We start from the raw sequence: 21,328 nt of genomic DNA, 5'->3' as shown, positions 1-21,328 counted from the left end.
CAGGCTGGAAGGCATTCGTAGGGCAAAGGGGAAATGAAGGCTGAGTGCACCTTAGTATTTGGCACATTTTCCATTTGGAGCAGGAAGATGGAAAAAACACTCAGTTTCAGAGGTCCCAGAAGATATAAGAACCTAAAGCTAGACACCACATTCCAAAGCATTCACACAGAAAGGTATTTAAAATCTGTTATTAAAATCAACTCAACAGATAACTTATCCATTCACCTTCAGGTTTGTGAAACTGGATGACACAGAGGGCACATTTCTTAATTTTATTTCAACATTTAAAATATTCACAGATGAGAGTATTATATTCATTGACATCTCCATGGAAGATGTACCAAAGCATACAGGCATTCCACAATTACAGATTACAGAATTACATTTTGTGACTATGTGAATATTTATCCCTAGAGTTTATCTGGAAACACACCACTTAAAAAAAGGGTTTTGTGGTTTTTGTAGGTTTTTTTTTTTTGAGCTTCTCACTACATTAATTTCCACAGAAAGCAAGCTGCAAAGAATTTCAGGAGAAATACCTAAATATTATCCAGCACACGTTTTTAAAATTTCAAACGTTTATAGTACTCTTCCAACACCATACCTCTGTCAGGAACACGTAATAACGCTCAATTCTTCCTCTTTTCCCCTCAATAGCCAAGTCAGGATGTACTTTCTTTCAGTTTTTTGCTAATTCTTTTCATCTAAACACATTGTGTAGAATAGGTTGATCACCATAGCATCTTGCCTAGCTAATGAGGTAGGAGGTATTCTTCAAAAGTTCTTATTCATGTATGAAGCACAGCAAAAGAGAATAATCAAATTATAAAGAGCTTTTCTTTGTTAGTGGCTGTTCTATAAATAAAATATGAGAGCACTGGAAATTGGTCAAATGTTGCTTATACTTTAAAAGACAAAGAAGAAAAACCCATTAAAATCCCTGCTACTAAGAATATTTAAACCTGAGTAGTGGCATTAATTAAATTCATTTTGGCATTACAAGATAAAATACCTGTACCTCAAAATGACAAACTTTCTTTCTGGAAAAAAATCTTACCAAGAAGATAAAGCTTAAACAGAAAACAAAAGTACCTCATCCTTTCTTTTCAGTACAAGTTTGAATTTTGGTCTGTTAACCAAGTTCTTATATCCTTCCCTAGACACAAAAAAGATTAACAATTTCTATATATTGCATTATCCAGTAATGTACTTAAAGAATTTAGGAGTCAACTTACCAAATCTAGAAACACACAATATATGAAGATTCCACTAATACAATGCTAAACAGAAAATGCCTAGCCAATAGATTTCAGCATCATCTCTGAATTAGCAGATTGTTTTAAAATGCACACACCCCTGAATTCCTATAAACCTAGGATATTTACCCATTATTCCCTCTTTATCTACACCAAAATCAAAGCTGTGTTCTAACATTTGCCAAAAATAGGAAATGCTTTACAAATCTACCCAATTAAGTTCATAGGGCACACACAAGTTCCCAAATACGGGAAAAAGGTAATCAAACAGGGTTTGTCTAAAATAAGTATTTTTCAGCACTTTGGTACACCTATTATTTGAAGAGGGCTAAAATCCAGAAAGAAAGGATTTATTTCCCTAATTAGACACCTAACCTATTAGGGTCACTGCTAAAAATACTAAAAAAGTCATCTGAAAAATATAAAACATACTTAAATGGAAAAACTTGTTAACTGTATGTGTCCTGGCTGACAGTTTTGAAATAAAGTCTGTGACAATCGTACGACAAAATGTTTTTAGACCTAGGAATCCCATGTGGTAGCAGAATAGTGCAACTCTCTCATATGGCAATTTTTAATGGGAGTAACCATTTGAGACTTGCTACCAAAACTAATTTATCAACAAGAATTTTTTACATCTTTAATATTTTTTCTACTCTTCTATCTAGAATTGTATCCTATCAATATGATCAAAATTTGAAAATATTTATTAAGTATCACTTGTGTATATATCATTTAGTTTGAAGAGAATTCTCTTCACTGCAACCTGCTTTGCTATAGTTCCCTTTACATTCTTTTCCCAAGGCACACCACACCCTATTTATTGCTGCAAAGCCCCTGAAATCTGTGCAACAATCTGTTATCTGCATCACCATTATAAAAAAAATTACCTAAGAGTGTATGCTAAAATTTAGTAACAAGTCTAGAACGCCATTGTCCAGTAGATTAACTGCAAAAAACCAAGTTTACTAAAGGAAAGACCAAAAAAAAACAAAGTAAATGTTCTTTCCCATTAAAACTGGCATTACCTACTATGACAGTAAAGCTCAATGATATATCTGGCTATATATAATCCATATTCAATGTTATAAAATAAAATGTTAGGCTAGTTAGCTTTCACAATTTTTATTAAGTCCTAGTCTAATTTAACAATATCTGACTTTATAGACATCATCCCACGGTGAATATATTTAATAGTGAAAGCAAAATCAGACATCTAAGCCATTATTTTCCGTAGACTAAACAATAAGGTTAACAACTAACACAGAAGATTATATACTTGCTCGGAGTTTTCATACAAGCCATGTTATTTATCAAACTATATCTCCTAATATTTAATACAGTAAAATTAGTGACTGCAGTTCCCATATATTTTAATTCCAACTAAGATAACATTCTGACAGTTTCGCTGATGTTCCTAAATTAACATAACATTCAAGGAAAAGAGTGAAAATTCAATGTGAGGCATTATTAAAGTTAACTGAAGGAAAAAGTGAAAGTGAAATATAACTGGGGTAGAAAATTCAAACAAGACATTTGGTTGGAAGAGGAAGATCAACTATGGATTTCACAAATCAAAAATTTATGAATTCAATGCTGTGCATATCCTTAATGTAAAAGCTAAGTTGAAACTAAAAGGTCTACAAGCTGTTAGTTTTGGCCTTAAACAGCATCAATTCCTGATCAAAAAAGGCCACAACTGTTAGGATTGTATTACTTGACTTTATTTTACACTAGGTGGTGGGCACAAAGCAATCTCCTTAATAAAGGTGACAATTAGCTTCACTCAGAACATTTTTAATAATGCACATTAAAAAAAGAAAAGTATTCACCTTACAAATTGTTCTGCAATCCAAATATACAATAGCTTGGAAAACAACGTTTAGAAAACAAAAGCCAATGTATAAAGACAGATTAAAACAACTAGAACAGTGCAGGATTTATATGGCTCTGATTTTACAGTTTTCTTACTGCATCATCAATGTCAGAAATCTGTTCCTTCAGTTGGCTCCATTGCTCAGGATTTAAAGAAATACCTAAAATAAAGTTTTAAAAATTAAAAGTTGAAAATCTACTTAAGCTTTCTGTAGGACTTTCATGCTTTCAATAAATATATTGCTATACCAAATTTGCTATTTTGAATGTTGCACAATATTGAGAGTCAAAAATCTCTTAATTTATTCCAGATTCATCAAAATTTCTTGAGCAGATCAAAAGAGTACTGATATCAAAAAGAGTTTTACTTCTAACACTATATCCTGCATTTACTTCATATACCCAACAAGAACAAATGGTGATTTTAAGATATATCTTGTAAATACCTGAAAATTAGCAGGCTACGTGACGTAGCTCAGATCTGGCATGTGACACCCCATTTCTACATCTAGCTCATTCCAACACTTCCCAAATTTTCCACAGGAATTCATGGAGAATGACTGTGTTCTGAGTTCTTCCAGAAGCAGGCTTCCTTTCACTTTGTAAAGATCTCTGGGATGTGACCCAGAAATAGTCTTAGCGTATATATATGCTGGTTAAGAATGAACTCTGTCTGGATTCATGCTATTAGGGTTCAAAATCCCATCCCATCACTAGCTATACAACCTTCAAGAACTGTATTACCTTCTAAACTTCAGTTTCCTCACCAGTAAAACAGTACTATGTAATTAGGCAATCTGAATAAAGAATTTATATTAAATTAGATAATCTGAATAAAGAAATTTGCATAGCACCTGACATAAGTAAACAATAAATATATGATAATGAAATCTGTCTTGCCTAATTAAGATAAAAAGCATGAACAAAAATTTTTATCTTTTCTAAACTCTGTACTTTAAACTTCCAGCATTTAAATATCTGACTCCTATAAATAGTTAGAATAATTAATTTCTGAGAAAAATACAGGAAGGCCATGAAGTTGAAAAGAAAGAGAATACACAGGAATAATACCTCAGAAGGGCTTTTAAGTCAATGTTTGCAAGAACAAGAACCTGGCACTGGCAACCGTGGAACAATGTGAATGACCATGATAAACACAAAGAAAATAATCCAGGACTGGCCTGAGCAAGAAGTGTAAAAGGGTATGAAAAAATAAAGAAGTTAAATTTTAGTAAACTCAAAAATTACATGAAGTAAACAAGTGATACCTTTCAAATTGACAGGCCGGCAATGTAGAAGAAAATAAGCATTTTTTCATTACCTAAAATCAACCTAAAGCACCTACCAGCTAACTATCCAAATACATTGTTTTATGTCAGTTCACAAATATCTTCTAGTCATTTGGTGAATGAATAAAAGTATACTCCTACAATCCTGACAGGCTTGGAATTAAGTGAAACACAAAGAGGAGGAGCAGATCCACTTGAAGGGTAACACCCTTAAAAAATTAGCCTTTAGGAGATGAATCAAGAGGAAACACTGAGGGAGTGGATGTGGCTCAAGCAGTTGAGCTCCCACCTCCCACATGGGAGGTTCCATATTCAGTTCCAGTGCTTCCTGAAAAAGCAAAAAAAGAAAAAGAAAAAAGAGCAGAACAAATGAAAAAACCAACTCAAGGAAGCCGATGTGAGCTTAGTGGTTGAGCACCAGCTTCCCATATATGAGGTCCCAGGTTCAATTCCTGGCCCCTATACTTCAAATAAAAAAAGAATTCTCATATCTGATTTTACCACTTCCACAGTAGAGAGTCTAATCTACTATCGAACTGGTGTAAATTTTTTTAAAAATTCATTTACATTCAATTAGCAGGCAATTAAAGTGATTATTAGGGATGTTATTTTTCTGAGTTTTACTACAGAATAAAAAATTCTAACTGTTGTATTTAAGACATCTCATTTAAAAAATATCAATTGAATGAGGGTTTTCACCATCCTATACACTGCCAAAATTATTTCAAGCAAGATAAGTTATTTAGAAAGTTTCTAATTTAGTCTCAATATAAGAACAAACTTCAGTAAATTAAATCTTACCTTTCCTTCCTGGTTTCATTTCACCTTCTGGATCCATCCAATATTCTCTAATATCAATTAGGACTTTTCCTTTAAAGTCCCTAACACTGACGTACCTCATTTTCCCAATCTGCAAAAGAAACAAGAACACAGCAAAAGGGTATTCAACAGTGGTGTTCATATTTATATTAATAATTCTCTGCCAATTCTACTTCTATTCACAAAAATGATTACTATTCTCAAAGTCAAAATCTCAAACAAAGAACCAAGTTTAATAGTCACTGTTAAAAACTTACACCTGTTGCTTAACACAAACTCTACATAAATTCTGGGGGTCATTTACTAGCATGTAAGCTTACTGTAAAAAATCAAAATGAAACAACATTCAGTACTACAGCTGCCTAAAATACTTAAAAATTTCTTAAAATAATTTTTTTTAAAACCTTAACAGTATAACCCACCATTAACAGTTTCACTAATAATTATTTAGGTCACATTTATTCAATTCACCCATTAAAAAATGTACAAATTTACAAAAAAAAAGTATACTAGGAAGTAGGGGATATACAGATGACTAAAACACAGCCCTTCCTTCCTAGGAGCAGTCTAGGAAGGAAAAGCATAAAAAGCAAGTAGTCATAGAAAAACAGCAGAGCTATGACCAGAGGAGAGGATACAACCCAAGAGAGAAAGGAGTGATTTACTCCACTTCAAGTCAAGAAAAACTTCCAGAAACATAGGAACATGCTTTGATTATACAGGACACAAAGGGAACAACAGAGCTACTACAAAGGTCCTGGCTTGGATTTAACAGGCTCAAGTTTAGTGGGCATAATAAGAAAGGGGAAGATGGCCCAGATTTGAGAGGTGAGGTGAAACTGACTGAATATGGTGATGAATCAAATATGACAAAAAGAGATAAAAAAAAAAAAAAAAGGAAAAGATGAAGATAACTGAGGTTTCCAGCTTGGGTAGAAGCTGGGCCTCTACTGAACTTGGGCATGTTAAATTTAACAGTGGATGGAAATAGAAACCAAGAACGTAAAAGAAGAAAGCAAAAGACTGTCTAGAACCAGGAAAAGCACATGGTGAATACTCAAATGAGACTACCAAAAGAGGTTAAGATAGGAAAATAGAATGAAAAGGAATTGTAAGAGACCCAGAGTAACCTAGAAAGGAAGCAAAAGCTGTAACAGAAAAAGATTAAAAATAAGTCATTAAAACTGGCTAAGGTTACTTGAGGGTGTACTGGAAATTTAACAGTACAAACATTTTTCTCCTTTCAAAGTCTAGCAATAAAGGGAAGAAGGAATCAATGGGAAATTTATAAAAGTGAAATCCCTCCTCTCAAACATGGCTAACCATGCACATATCCCAAACTTTGTGGACTTACAAGTTGAAGACCCTACATTAATTGGCATAATGTTTCAGAGGAAGCACAAGCACCAAAGAGCTGTGGGAGGTAAGAGGAAGGAAAAACCTGGGGACACAGAGTAAAACTGCCCTAGCAAAACCTGAGTTTCTTATTATAACCTAAAAATTAATGTACATTTTGCATACTATCCTCTAATATTAGAGTGTCAAGTGTGACACATTTAAAAATTTTAATGTGACCCTCCAAATAAAGATTGACCGTGCAGAAAAATGCATCATAAATATCCCATGACTTTTCATTCTCCACCCTCAAAGCAGCAGAATCACAGCAGTATACACACCATTACAGAGTTTAAACAATAGTGGCCTTAAAGAGAAAGGAGAGCATTAGAAGGATGCTTTGCCCCTAAGATCAGGAATAAAGTAGGATGTCTGCTCTCACTACTTCCTTTCAATACTGTACAGATAGTCCTACCCAAAAATCAAGAAAAACAATTAAAAAGGACAATGTAAAACTCTGACAGCATCAGTCAACATACATAGTTCTTAGAAATTTCTTAATTTACATATATGTAGTATATTGTAAATATATAAGTATTATAATATATAAAACATTTTTAATATATCATGTAGTATTATACATATTTTTTCTAGCCATAAACCATTGAAAAATTAAGTTACAAAAATACATTTTACAAAAGAACTTTTAAAAAATACTTACAAATAAATTCAACAAAAGATGTATAACATCTCTACACCAAAAACCTCAAAACACTGAGAGAAATTTGAAATGATCTGAATCAAGGGAGAGATACCATGTTCATGGACTGGAAGACTCAATATTGTCAATATACCTATTTCTCCAAACTGATTTAGATTTAACAAAATCCTAATCCAACCCAAATCCTAGGAGGCTTTCTGGTAGAAATCAGTAAATTAATTCTATGATCATGTATGGGAATGCAAAATATGTAGAATAGCAAAAACAATTTTGAAAGTGGAAGAATTAAGTTAACGGTCTTGCATTCTTGATGTGAAGACTCACTAGGAAAGTATAGTAATTAAGATAGTGTGGTACTGGAGTAAAGATAGACATATAGATCAGTGGAATAAAAGGAGCCCAGAAGTGAACATACACATGTATTTTTTTTATTCACAATTTTAAAATAAAGATTCAAAGATTCTAATTCAATGGAAATAAAAATCTTTTCAACAAATGGTGTTGGAACAACAATAGCGATATGGGGTTATGGAGAGAGGGAGTAAATCTCAACCCCTATCTCACACCATACAGGAAAACTAATTTATTATGAATCATACACCTAAACATAGCTGTTTCATCTATCAAACACCTAAGAAAAACAATGGCAAATATTTCTTGGCCAGGAAATTAAAAGCATTAACCAAAAAAGGAAAAATATTTATTAAAAAGATTATCAAAATTAAAGCCTTTAAAAAAAAAAAAAGACACTTAAGAAAATGACAAAGACAAGCCACAGATTTGGAGAAAATATTCATTATACTTATATCTGACAAACAACTTGCATTCAGAATATACAAGGAACTCTTACAACTCAGTAAGTCAAATGTACCAATTCTTTAAACCACTACTCAATAAAAAGGATCAAACTACTGATATAACAAGAATTAATCTCAAAACTTAATGCTAAGCAAAAGAAGCTAGACACTAAAACTGCAGACTGTATGATACCATTTATATGAAGTTCTAGAATAAGCAAAACAAATCCACAGTGAAAGAAATCACACCAGTGGTTACGTGGAGTAACTCCTACTCCAGAAAGAAGACAAAGGGGAATTTTCTGGGGTGATGGAAATGTTCTGGCTACAAAGGTATATACATTTATCACAACTCATCAAATTATGCTTTAAATGTGTGCATTTTATTGTAGATAAATTACATCTCAATAAAGTTTAAAGGAAGAAAAAAACTAAGTAACCTGCCCAACAGTCACCTCTCCCTTGATGAGAAATGTATAAAGCTGACAAATTGTTAACAACCCCCAGCCCCCATAAAAATGAGGATATAGTCTAAAGATACAATCATTAAAAGTAGAAATAAAACACCACTACAATCATATTTCACAGGAATATAGAATCGAATCGTAGAATGTATACATTTTTACATGTATATAATCTATATGTCAGAAGGAAAAAAAACAGCACACACATCATATAGTACAGTGAGTGGTTCTTTTACTCTATCCCTTCTGAGGATCTGATGAAGATTATAAATAATTCTTTCAAATACGAAAAAAAAAACAAAAAAAAAACAATCTCATATACTCAAAGTCCATTATTCATAGGTTAAGAATACTTGACTTAGTAATGACATAATTTAAAACCATTTTATCAGATTCGTCCTTAAAACATCAAATCAAATAAGGCACTTACCCTTTGGTACCTAATTCTGAAGAAAGACATAGATCAGCGTCTCCTGCCTCAAGCTATTCTGACCTTTTCAGACACAGGTATAAGTAATTACAAAGTAATTCTCTAGCCTGTCTTTAAGATCACAGAAATCTTCTCATGCAGGTTTTAACACTATGCAACCAAGCTTTTACATTCACAGCTGACAGAACCAGAAGGCAAGCATCTATTAATATTTTGACTGTCAGGATTCTGCCCAAACCATTTCAGAGTTTAAAAGACTAGTGCAGCTATTTTCCTTTGGTACAATTTTCTTCAAATATTACATTCAGACAGCTGCTGAGGTTTGATGTACATCTCCTTACCAGCATTTAAGATTATTTCCTCTAGTTCTACTCGTAATACATGGCTATTTAAACAGCAGCAAGGTGGTAAAATGGACAAAATAAAACCCATATGCTTTACTATTAAAGAAGTGAAGGAAGGTATACAGTGAACAAAATTAAAGAAAAGCCCAAAACAGTGTCTAGCAAATATTTTTAAGTTTTTACCTTTATTATAAACTATTAGGTTAAAATATTCCAAAGCAGACCCTCATTCAACCCAGCAGGAAATCTATGAAAGAAAAGGATCCTCTCTTGCAGATAGTGCATTCCCTTCTGCCCCTTAAAATGGCTTCCCACTGTACACAGAATAAAGCCCAACCTCCTGTATTTTGGCTTCCCCCACAGGAAGGCCCTTCCCCCTCTTCACCAACTGATGTCCTATCTATACTCTCAACTAGACTGTCAGGTTCCATCTGCAACAGCTTTATAATTTCTACACAAACCAAGTTCTTTTCCACTTCAAAATGTTTATACAATCCCCTCTACTTGGACAGTGCTTCCCTCTCCCCTAGACTTGGCACAGCTGGCTCCTTCAAATGCCACTTTCTTAGGAGATTCAGAGTACCCAATATTTTTTTTTTTAAGGAGGTACCAGAGATCAAACCCGGGACCTCATCATGGGAAGCAGGTGCTCAACCACTGAGCTACAGTACCCAATCTTAAAACCAAGCCCCCTTATTCTCTCATAATAATCTGCCCTTTTCCTTTTCAGCACTTAGCATAACTTTAACTATATACTAGCTTATCCGTAGTTTTTATCCCCATAAATTCCATGAAGCCACAGATCTAACATCTACTTGGTTCATCACATCATTATCAGAAACCTAGGCCATCATTCAAGTTCTGAATGAAATAGACATTCAACTTATTATCCACTTAAAGAAATGCAGGCCCTCCTACAATATTCCCTACATACAAGCATTTACTTAAGTTCCCTATCCAATTAATGTGTTCCTAGTTATTCTAAGCTACGCAGACATCAGACTACAAAACCAATAGCTAAATAACTCATTTGCACTTTGTCTATTTTCTTTATCCTGACGTGTAATAAAGCAAAATTGAGTAAGAATACCAGACATCTCTTTCCCCATTCGCACCTAAATCCTGGCTCTCTGCTTTCCAAAGCCATCAATAAGTTAAAAAGATATTCTAGCCTCACTTTCTAGCCAAATAAATATTTGCAGTCTCATTATTTTCAACCTTTGGCTTCACTATTTATGCCTACTTCTTGAAACACTTATGCTTTTCTTGCTCTCATTACTGTACTCTTCTAAATTCACCTTCTCTGAAGTTCCTACTATTTCCTTTCCCTTTCATCCTCTAAGTGAGTATCACCTAAGAAGAATTTTCTGGGCTTCAGTCAAGCATGATGATGCTACCACATGAACAACCTAGCCCTCTAAGTGCCACAAGATAAACCTATGTATTTTACTCCATTTCCAATTAGGTCAAAAAGCCATTTTTAAGCCTTTGACATTAGAACAAATTCCTTTCTTCATTTCAATCAATGAAACCTTAATTCCTTCAGTCTCTCAAATTGCAAACCAGTCTTTCTTGATTGCTTAATTCCTCAAATTCATTCTTCTCACCAGTATCTTACAATAATCATTATTTCTTTGAGAAAAGAAAAATCCCCAACATCTAAATCCTTACTACCTCACATACAAACTCAGGTCAAAAATAACAGAGTTCATCTGCATCCATTTCCCTTCCCACTCCTATGCCTATTCCGCAATGATTCCTCCTTGTATAAAGAAGTCAATATCAAATCTACCTAAAATAAGAAAAGAAACCCAAAAAAAAGAAGCTGTACTAGTCTTCCCCAGGTGGTTTCAATTAATCCCTCTAATGAGCTTCCCTCACTTTACCTAGTTAACCACATTCCCCACTATATATAAACATAAAACCTACTTAGTGAATCCACTTGTCTTATCTGTTCTCACCAGGGCAAAACTAAGTAGATCAGATTGCTGTTTCCCATCCAATAAAAACCTATCCATACTTCACAGCCCAGTACTAGACCTACTTCCTCCAAGCTGCTAAATCTGCAGTTCTTGATCATTTTTTTTGGTTTCTGTAATATTTCAACTTGTAATGCCTTAAATATGGCAAAATTACAGACTTCTAGACTAAAACAATAGTCCAGCATCACACAAATTACTTTCAGTTCTAACTTGTTCTTGTATGTCAATGAAACAATGCATCCTTTGTCAAGATGATTATAACATACAAAAGATTATGCAATCTCAGATTAAGGTAACTTTAACATTCCTTTCTGTAATCTTCAGTTCAAACCAGACTAATAATTCCTCTGTACATAAGTGAAAGAACCAACTTTACCTGAAACATGTTATCATCTCTGCTGCTGCTGCTCTGCTTGGAAGATGACAGGGCTCTGGAGGTTTCACCAGTCTTTTGCTTCTTTACAGGTTTTTCTGGAGGAATTTGCTTTTTCCTCTTTAGCTTGAAAGAAAATATAAGATGTGTTTTAACACATCTCCAACTTCAAAAGATTCCATTCCTTTTTAAGAATTAGAGGAGGAAAAGACTACATTCATTAGGATAAAAACCACAAATATATACAGAGCTGTTTTACTTAACAACAGAACTTTGGCTCATTTTACTCTAATACAGTGTTTTCAAATTGTGTTCTCAGGACCCCAAAAGATACTTCATGCATTAAAGTGGTATTAATCAGGAGAAAAGGTTATTTTATGGAGTGGGGTCCCACATAAAATTTGAGAGAATAAAAAGACAGGAGGGCCTGAGGCTTTTGAATAAACTTCTGGAAAACCATAGGTCTACTTAAGCTAATAAATTAATTTTTCCAAAAAAGACATAATTGGGAAAAAAACAACCAATTAATTCTATTTCTAGGAAATGTTTATTTATACCCTGCCTTATTCCAAAAGGTTTTCAATTAGCTTAGGGAATTTATGATTGAACAATGCTGAAAGAGAGCCATTTTGTGCTGGACACTAGAAATCAACAATTCAAGTGTTTCTCATCACAATTAATTACCAAGGGTAAACAGCAATGTCAGGCTGGTATCTTAAAAGCATCATTATTGTAAGCTTTAGCCTCCTTTTGAAAATAAGCTAAGAGCATATAAAAACCATAGAGTTCCCAACCCAGTCAGTAGAGGGCAGTCCTGTTCCTTCTCAGTGGAAAATTAACTATATTTTATTATTTTACCTAATTAGATGAAGCCAGGTTACACTATCTATACATAAACTGAAAAATGTGAAAGTATTTAGCGTAAGTACGTACCGAATTAACAGTGCTATTTGGGACCACCTAGCAAAAACTAACTCCATTCAAAAAGCAGAAAGCTTATTATTTAAAATAGGAACTAGGTATTCCCTGTGGAGTAGAACATGCCTGGAACATTAAAGATTATTAAAATGAACATTTAATTTGTGCTATACGAACACAAATTTTAAAATTAAAAGAAATTTCTATAAGTATAGCTATGTATATTCTCTCACAAGCCTTTGCATTTTCCTATAAACTCCAGTTTCGCCAAAATTTCTTCCATAAGCTTGCTGGTTCTTTTTTTTCTTTTTTCAGTTAACATTGAAAAGCTCAGTGACAGAACTGTGTAAGATTCTAAGAGATAAAGGGCAGTTATGAGTGAAAGGTAGCAAATGCAGTTTGAGATACTCAGAAGTGGCAAACGCTGAACGCAACACCATTATAGCAGAGCTGTTATTCAATGCAGAAAAGCCAAATTTGTCAAAATGGCCCTAGTCATTTCACCTTAGTTATACTGCATGTTGATTTAACTGCAAGGAGGAGACCAGAGTAACTACCACTCAAACTGTGCAAGCTATAAAATCTACCAACGCTAAGAATCGGTAATCCTTGCCAGCAGGATAACAATGCCTGCAAAGATGACTGTTAAAATTAATACTGGCATTCAAGGAGTTCAGGTAATTTGTCCCAACCACTTCAAACAATACCTACAGATTAGTCTTATTTCTAATTGACAATCCGTGGCTTTAGTCTAATTCTAATTCCTAAGGTCTAGGGGAGTTAAGTAGTTTTGCAACTTCAGTTTTCCTGAGACTCAACAGAGGTCTTGTAGAAGATAGCTTAAGTCTGATTTATGGTCCAGGAATAGCATGTGAAAAAAGCACCCTAAGCACTTCTAAACAAGAGGTCCAGAGGCCATCCACACTTTCAAAAACACCCACCCCTTGTTCTCAATTTAAGATTCCTAGGAGCCTTTTACTATCCTTCAGAACTGGGTGTGGACAATACTACTGATTTAAAATATCACAAGAATAACTCCGTACAGTAATAGTCACCTTTTTGTCAACTTCACTATCAGAATCACTGCCAGATGAGCTTGAAGAAACAAGTTCCTTTGATTTAGGCATTCTGAAAGAAAAATACATTATAAAAATAATTTACAAGTTGTTCTTTTACCTTCAAAGTAACTCTGTCCCAATCTAAAAACCAAGGACAAGAAGCTTCATAGCCCATTGTATCAGTTTATGATACCGGAGTTTGTTACACTGAGCACAATGCTGAAAATTACTTTTAATCTATGCTCTTCTAAACTGAAAACAGCATGCCAAGTGAAACGTTCTGAATCCAGCAAAAAAACTAAATGTCATGCACATCCCACACTCCAACACCACTATCATTCTCAAAGTCACAGCAGGGGCTAAGGTAGGTTTCTGAGTAGGGTAAACTACAAAGCAGTTGACAACAATCACTGCTACAACTAGAAGAAACGTGGATAATTCTATGTAGTACTGCCTTCCACCTCAGACCTAATGCAGAAAATCTATTCACTGGCGGAAATTAATCCTAGCAATCACATAACCCAGAGAAGTGCTGAGTCCAGTGCCTAGCTCTCAAGTGGGCTTGCCTGAGCACAGGGCAAGGACCTTTGTGCCTGTTTCCGGAAATAAAGCCAGCAGTAAGCTAAGCTTAAGTCCCAAATTTCAAGGAATTCCAAGGTATGTCGTATTGCATCTATTTTCAAAGCACTTATACGAGGTGGTAAAACAGTAATTACCAAATTACGTTTGGCTCTCCCCATCTCCATTCAGAAGAGACAGGGCCCTATTAATTTTCTGTATGCCCTAAAGGGGCCCAATAAAACATATCAACTAGCTCTATCGACCGTATTTGCATTAGTACTGGAATTTAGTGTGTTCCACAATAGGAGGTCAAGGGGGAAAAAAAACTGGGCCACCTCAATCCGCCACTAAATTCGAAAACCTCACCCATTACCATTCCCAGCCCAGCTATGTTGATTTTAACCAGTAATGTCTCGAAGAGTACATTAAGGAAGCAGCAGCGTTCACAATCACGTTTTATACACTGTTCCTGCTCCATCTTACAACCTAAACTCCAAAACAATTTAGTTCTGTTTTTAAATCAACCGAATTTAGTTTCTTATGCCAGCTAACACAACTGCCAAAAATTTTTTTTCAAGGTAATTAAATTGAACACAATCTACTTTTCACTCTGAAACAAATATAACTATGCCGCCGTCCGTAATTTACAGCTGTCTGGGGGCCTAAAATCATTTCCAATAGCCATCTCATATTTAACCCAAGTAAATCTATGAATAAAGTAATGATAACGAAAGACTGCCTCTTTTAACTTTACACAAAATATATTTTCACTCGACAAGGCTTTACCGTTACACACACAAAGAGCTTGTAATCAAGCAAATGATACTAGAAGAGCCATTTAGAATACATATAAAACGAATCTTTCGTCTTTGATAACGGCGTGGGGGAAAGAAAATTAGGAAAGACGAGGTAGAAAATAAGCTAGGACTGAAGGGCACATGAATTCGGTACAACACGAGGGAGAGATGCTCCAAGACGAGAGGGGGGTCGCTAGATACCGGGAAGCTGCTAGAACCCCGGGGCAGGCAACGGCGTTGGGCAAGGGGAGACAGGTTGGTCGGAGGGGGCGTGGGAGGCTGCGATGTGCGAAGGAGTGAGGGAAGAGGAGGGACTTGCTCCAAGCGCCATTTTCTTCTCTCGATGCATTCCCTTCCCCCCTCCCGCAAAACAGTCATCCCTCCCCCCACCTCTCCCCACCGCTCCCCGCCACCCCGCCCTCCTCGGGCCAGGGTCTGCGCTCTCCCTCCCCCCAAAGCAACCCCCATCTTGGGGCAGGGGTAGGGAACCAAGCTAGGCCACAGGGGAAAAGGCAAACCCCGCACGCGCCCCGACTCGGGCCGACAGCGCCGCATTGTCCTGGGGCCGCCCTGGCCCGTGGCTCCACGCCCCCTCCCGGCCGCGCCCCGCCGCCCGGAGCCGTTGTGCCCGCAGCCCCGAGTCGGTTCCCGAGGAAGGGCGTCCGCCGCGCAGGGGCCCGCTGCGAATCCGACGCGGGGTCGGGGCCAGAGGAGAGGTCCAAGAGAGGCCGAGGAGGGGAAGGGGGCGGTCAGGCAGAGCCGCCATTTCTCGCGGCCAGACTGGAAGAACGCAGAGGGGCCCGAGGGGCGGGGGGGGGGGAGGCCGGCACACTCACGCTCCGCTCCTTTCGCCAAACAGCCGCCTGCTCGCTTGCTCGCTCGCGACTGACAGAGAACCGGAAATGACGGCAGCCAAGAGACGCCGGCCCCGCCCCCCTGGGACCGCGGTCACGTGACGGGGCGTGTTCTCCTCGGCGAAACCGACAGCAAGACCCTTTCCAGGGCCTTAAAGGGACCGCTTGTCGGGCCGAACGGGTGCCACGAGAGTGGGATGCCAAGAAATTTGGCTCTGCGCTGTGAGTGAATGAGGGGAGCAAGTAAAATGTGAATGACAAGTACCGAGCGTTGCAGTGTTTACTAAGTGGCCATACTGAAAAGATGTCCCATTTTCCCAGAAATGACTTCTCCCTTCCCCCTCCTCAGTATTTGACTCTGGTTGGTAAAATCCAAAGGTAGGAAATCAAAGCTATTGCTTTTGATTCCTGAAAGTGCAGGAAGTCTTTGCAGAAATTCTTGGTCACAAACACTCATCTCTAAACTGAAGTCCTGGAAGATCCAATATGCAAGCGGGCATGTATAACTAATAGATTATTTGAATATATATTTGATGAATGCTTACTGTAACTAAGAATAAAAATAAAATTGTATTTATTCAACACACATTTATCAAGCATCCACTGTGTGCCAGACACAATGTATATTACTTATTTTAACAAGCACTCTCCAAAGAAGGAAGGAATGTTTATTCTCTCCATTTTATACTTGAGGCAAAGGTAATTAATGGTCAACAAGATTAAATCAATTACCCAAGGTTATGTAGGTTGTGAGTCATGATTGAAACCCCATGCTGTCTGACACACACTGATGGAGAATGCAGGCTCTAGCCGACTACTACTTTGTGCAGTTTCAGTCTCAATGACCACTTCTAAAAAATGAAACACTTAATATATAATTCCTTTATATGAAATCCAAAAACAGGAAGGGAAAAAAAAAAATCTCCGGAGATGGACGTCAGTTTTCCCTGGAGGCATCATCACCTGGGAGGCAGGATGAGGGAACCAACTGTGTTGCGGAAAATATTGTAGTCTGGTTGATGGTTACATAAGTTATTCATGGGTAAAATTTCACTTAAGATTTGTTCACTTTACACTATGGTATACTTCAATAAGAAAGTTGAAAAATAAAGTAAAAAATAAAAATATTTAAGTTAAATTGTATTTAGATGTAACACACTCAGTAACCACCCAGTGTTCCAGCTTGGGGTTAGAATTTGCCCAAACTCCTCCACAGACACTATAGCCAAACAACCAAAGTTCCCTTGGAGACCAACAGCAGACACCACTGCTCACAGTGTCTGGATGGACTGGGCTTACATCCTGAGTAACTGGGGGCTAAGAGAGCTGCCTGGACCCTGGGAGCCATGGATATGGTTCTCCTTTGAAATCTGGATGCTAGCTGGGGAAGAACAGAGTTCAGAGTACTGATTGGAGTCATTTGACTCACAAGTTTCCCTTTCTCTCCTCCAAATAGAAAGAGCTGCAACTCCCTTTATTATGGTGTATGTCTGCCCGAAGTTCCTTTCCCCGGCTCATTCATTCATTCAATAATTCACTCATTCAGTAAACATGTACTAAGCAATATAGGAATATGCCAGCTCTTCTCTGAGTGCTGGGAATTCAGGAATGAACACAACAGACAGGGTCACTGTGGACTCAGGAGCAGACAATAAATGAGAATTAAATAGCAATAGTCATTTCAGATAAGTGTTTTTAAAAAATGCGACAGGACAATGCCATAGTGAGTGTTGGAGTGAAGTTAATTGAGGTAGGGGTGGGATGAATGGGAAAGTTCTGTCTGAAACCCTAATGAAAAGGTATAGCCAGGCCAAGATTTCTGTGTTGGGGGTTCCAAGCAGAGCAGGCAGAAAGTGCAAAAGGTCCTAAGTTCCATATAAGTCTAAAAATATAATGTTCTCTTGATCTAGACACCATCAGGGACCAGGGGCTGCATACAGGTGGGACCTCCACAGCAGCTTCCCCAGGCTCAATGCCAGGACAGCCCAAGCCCCAGGGATTCCTGCTCTGCAGAGCTACAGCTCTTTTTCCTCACCCATCATTATTACTAACCAGCCCCAAGCAAATGCACAATTTCATTCCAATTGTCTCTGTGCCCAGAGGAATTGAGCTTCACTATTACCAGAGGATTTGGTTTTCAAAGTATCAACCTACATGCAATAGGGCAAGGTTCTGTAAAACTACTTACCAAATGAGAGCCACAAACACTATAAAACTCCACAAAGATCTGGGCCTTTGCGGGTTGGAATAGACTGGGAGTGCTTCAAAGAGGAAGAAGATCTTAAGCTTGAACTAGAAGGGTAAGAGAGCATCTGGGGCCTTAGGAAAAGAGAAAGACTGAGCAAGGCATGACCAGAGAGTGAGTAAGCCACATGGAAACACTATGAGGAGTCGATTCCAGCGGAGTGGAGAGTTAACATAGAGGAATAGTGGGAGAGTCATCTGTGAAATTAGGATGGAGGTAGGTGGTAAAGGAGCCCTAAAAGAGGTCCAAGGAGTTAGGATTTTTCATGTGAAAAAGAGGAGAATGATGTGTTGAAGATTATTGAGCTAGGGCAGTGATATGTTTAAGAAAGGAGTCTGGAATGATATGAAGGTTAGGTTGAAGAAGGAAGACTTGGAAGCTGGCAACGCTGTATAGGAGGTTGCTATAATTGCCAAGATAAGAAGTGAGAAGAAATTGCTAGAAAGTCACAGCAACTGCTATTTGAACCTGGCCCCACCTGAGCTGTCTGTGAACCTCCCTGGGCTCAACAGAGGGAGGTGCAAGGAAGAACCAGGAGAGAACAAGTTCTTTTTTATTATTATTATTATTTTAAAGATTTATTTTTTATTTATTTCTCTCCCCTTCCCCCACCCACCCTACCGTTGTCTGCTCTCTGCGTCCATTCTCTGTGTGTTCTTCTTTGTCCGCTTGCATTATTGTCAGGGGCACTGGGAATCTGTGTCTCTTTTTGTTGTGTCATCTTGCTGCATCAGCTCTCCAGGTGTGCGGCGCCACTCCTGGGCAGGCTGGGCTTTTTTTGTTCAGGGCGGCTCTCCTTGAGGGGGCACTTGTTGCGCGTGGGACTCCCCTACGCAGGGGACACCCCTGCGTGGCAGGGCACTCCTTGCACGCATCAGCACTGCACGTGGGCCAGCTTACCACACAGGTCAGGAGGCCCTGGCTGGGTTTAAACTCTGGACCTCCCATGTGGTAGGTGGACACTGTCAGTTGAGCCAAATCCACTTCCCGGGTTCTTCTAAACTCAAACCCACTGAGGCCTGAGCAACTCTGCCTTTTTTTTTTTAACAATTTTTATTGTATTTTTTTGAAGATACATAGACCACAAAAAATGTTAATTAAAAAATATACAGGTTCCCATTTACCCCACACTCCTCCCTCCTCCCACATCAACAACTTTTCATCATTGTAACACGTTCATTGTGAAAATATGGAACACTTCACAAATGTGTGTGCTTTGCCTGAGTTGAATGCTGAGGGGGATAAGCCAGTCTCCCCTCTTTGACCTTGATCATGGCACAGCTGTGAAATTGGGAGAGCTGAAGGCAGCCCCCAAGAGTAAACCCTTAGGCCTTAATGAGCAGCAAGACAGGGCTCTGTGCAGAGGAGGCAGAGGAGGCCAGAGCCCGGAGCAGAGTTGCACTTGGTAAGGTGCATTCTCAAGGCCACCACACCAGGGCACAGGACCCATACCTGCACAGAGCCCACCATGAAGGGCGGGAGGTGGAGGAACAGTAAGGGATTTGGCAGAGTACAACAAGGTGGCTCCCTGCAGAGGCTCAGAATTGCATGTAGCAGCCAACACAGAAGGCTGGTGAGAGTGGGTTGGGGTGAAGAAAACAGGGGAGTGAGTCTACTTATGGAGCCCTTAGACCCAAGGTTCCCAACCACCTGGACCCTATAGGAGAAGGGTCGTGTATATTTCTCTAGAAAAATCGAAGAGGCAGGGGAGAAAGCCAAGGGGCCGAGGACCCAAAGAGAATGCAGGAGACCGAGCCAAAGTCTGAACACTAAACATGAGACCACCCTCCCCAGACTCTTTCCACTTCTAGCACTATTTGATGTTTTAAAAATTAAATGAAAAAAAAACAAATTCTTTTTTTTTTTTTTAATACTTTTTGTGATGAGTCTCCTAATCGTAATGAAATAAAAGTAACCATGAAACTAAACACTGCTATCATATGCTGTCTCGGGCCGCTGCACACCTCCCCTGCTCTCTAACCACACCTACCTAAAGAAATCATGCTCAACATTCAAGGGAAACCAGCTACATTTAAACTGCTGCTGCGACCTCTGCACCTCCATCCCTTCCCCCCTGATAAAATTTCTCATTCAGATTCTGTGTCACTGAAGGAACTGGGCAGTGTGTCTGCTAAAGGTTTGAGTTTCTGGTGTAGGTTTAGGTTTCTGCTCTCTGAGCCTCAGGAGGTGGAGAACCTCTCCGTTTTGGTTGAGGAGGTGTAAATTTTTAGAAGGAGGGAGAAGTGATGCTTTGTATGCAAATTGGGTTGGTTTGATTTTCTTGGGTGTGATAGTTTGCAAAATTGTTAGCAAAAGTCCATCAAAGGCAATTTCCAATAAATAAAAGAGGAAGTAGAATTCAAAAATAATCAGAAGTCATTTGGGTGAAAGAGGAAGGAAATTTTTTTTGGCTTCAAACAAAATAGGACTGTATTTGCTTTCCAGAGGGGGGCAAAATTCATATGTGTTTGTGTGGGGTGAGGCCAGGGAATAGCTCCTTTTATAGGAAAATTCCTAGAGGACGTCTTTGGATATGAAAGGACAACCCAATGCTACTTCTTCCAGCCTTGGTCTGGAAGAAGTGGAAGCTAAATAAATACTGAAATTTAAAAATTCAGGAAGGGTGGAAATTTTGAGAGCAGGAATGAGAAGAGAAAAAGTGAGGGTAACAGCTCAGTAACTGTGAAAGACCAGAGCTGGAGGAAGAGACAGCCAGTGAGAAATTCCTGGAAGCTTGGAGTGGCTGGGGCCTTTAGATGTTTCCCTGCAATGCATTACTCATTTCTTCCAAAACTTCCAAAAAAGACTGTTAATCATGTACTAGGATATTATTTTGAAAGTTTAATAGGACTTTGTTCACATTTCCTACTTTCTGATCCTTCTCCTTCCTCCCATTCTCTGTTTTCTCAGCTACAGCACCCCTCAATAAGAAGGATGATATCCCAGAGCAAAGAAGTCGGATTCTTGGCTTTTAAAATCTTCGGACACCAAACATAAATTATAGCTTTAGAGTAATAGGTGAATAGGTGATTAGTCACAAGCAGTTCTTCCTCCCCACCCCCACAAAACACCTACTATTCTAGAGACTGGGGAGAGGGCGAGTGGGAAGAAACACAAGAGCTAAGACTTCTCTTGCGTGTCCTTGAGAAATAGTCTGTTCCCTGACCCCATACCGACCCTGGGCAAAGAAGGAGCAATCAAATCCCCAGA

The 21,328-nt window shown here is 38.1% G+C and overlaps 1 protein-coding gene across 1 annotated transcript; it reads right to left on the bottom strand.

Annotated features, from left to right (window-relative positions):
- Positions 1-258: 258 nt before the first annotated feature.
- SUB1 (SUB1 regulator of transcription) lies at positions 259-16,084 on the bottom strand. Its single transcript, XM_058307574.2, has 5 exons — positions 15,856-16,084; positions 13,659-13,731; positions 11,689-11,811; positions 5,222-5,330; positions 259-3,292 (listed from the first exon to the last, which is right to left on the bottom strand). Exons 2-5 carry the CDS (start codon positions 13,728-13,730, stop codon positions 3,213-3,215), a joined length of 384 nt encoding a protein of 127 aa, XP_058163557.1. The 5' UTR covers position 13,731; positions 15,856-16,084; the 3' UTR covers positions 259-3,212.
- Positions 16,085-21,328: the final 5,244 nt, after the last annotated feature.

Source organism: Dasypus novemcinctus, chromosome 2, assembly GCF_030445035.2.
Source record: "Dasypus novemcinctus isolate mDasNov1 chromosome 2, mDasNov1.1.hap2, whole genome shotgun sequence".
Taxonomy (NCBI): Eukaryota; Metazoa; Chordata; class Mammalia; order Cingulata; family Dasypodidae; genus Dasypus; species Dasypus novemcinctus.
This window is presented reverse-complemented; position numbering and strand designations above follow the sequence as displayed.

What these genes read in the sequence shown, in the direction of transcription:
- SUB1 (XM_058307574.2), bottom strand. Translation starts at nt 13,730, where the DNA reads ATGCCTAAATCAAAGGAACTTGTTTCTTCAAGCTCATCTGGCAGTGAT. An exon ending in ATAGTGAAGTTGACAAAAAG is followed by an intron (nt 11,812 to 13,658) that starts GTGACTATTACT and finishes TTTTCTTTCAAG; the next exon opens with CTAAAGAGGAAAAAGCAAAT. An exon ending in AATGAAACCAGGAAGGAAAG is followed by an intron (nt 3,293 to 5,221) that starts GTAAGATTTAAT and finishes ACTTTATTTTAG; the next exon opens with GTATTTCTTTAAATCCTGAG.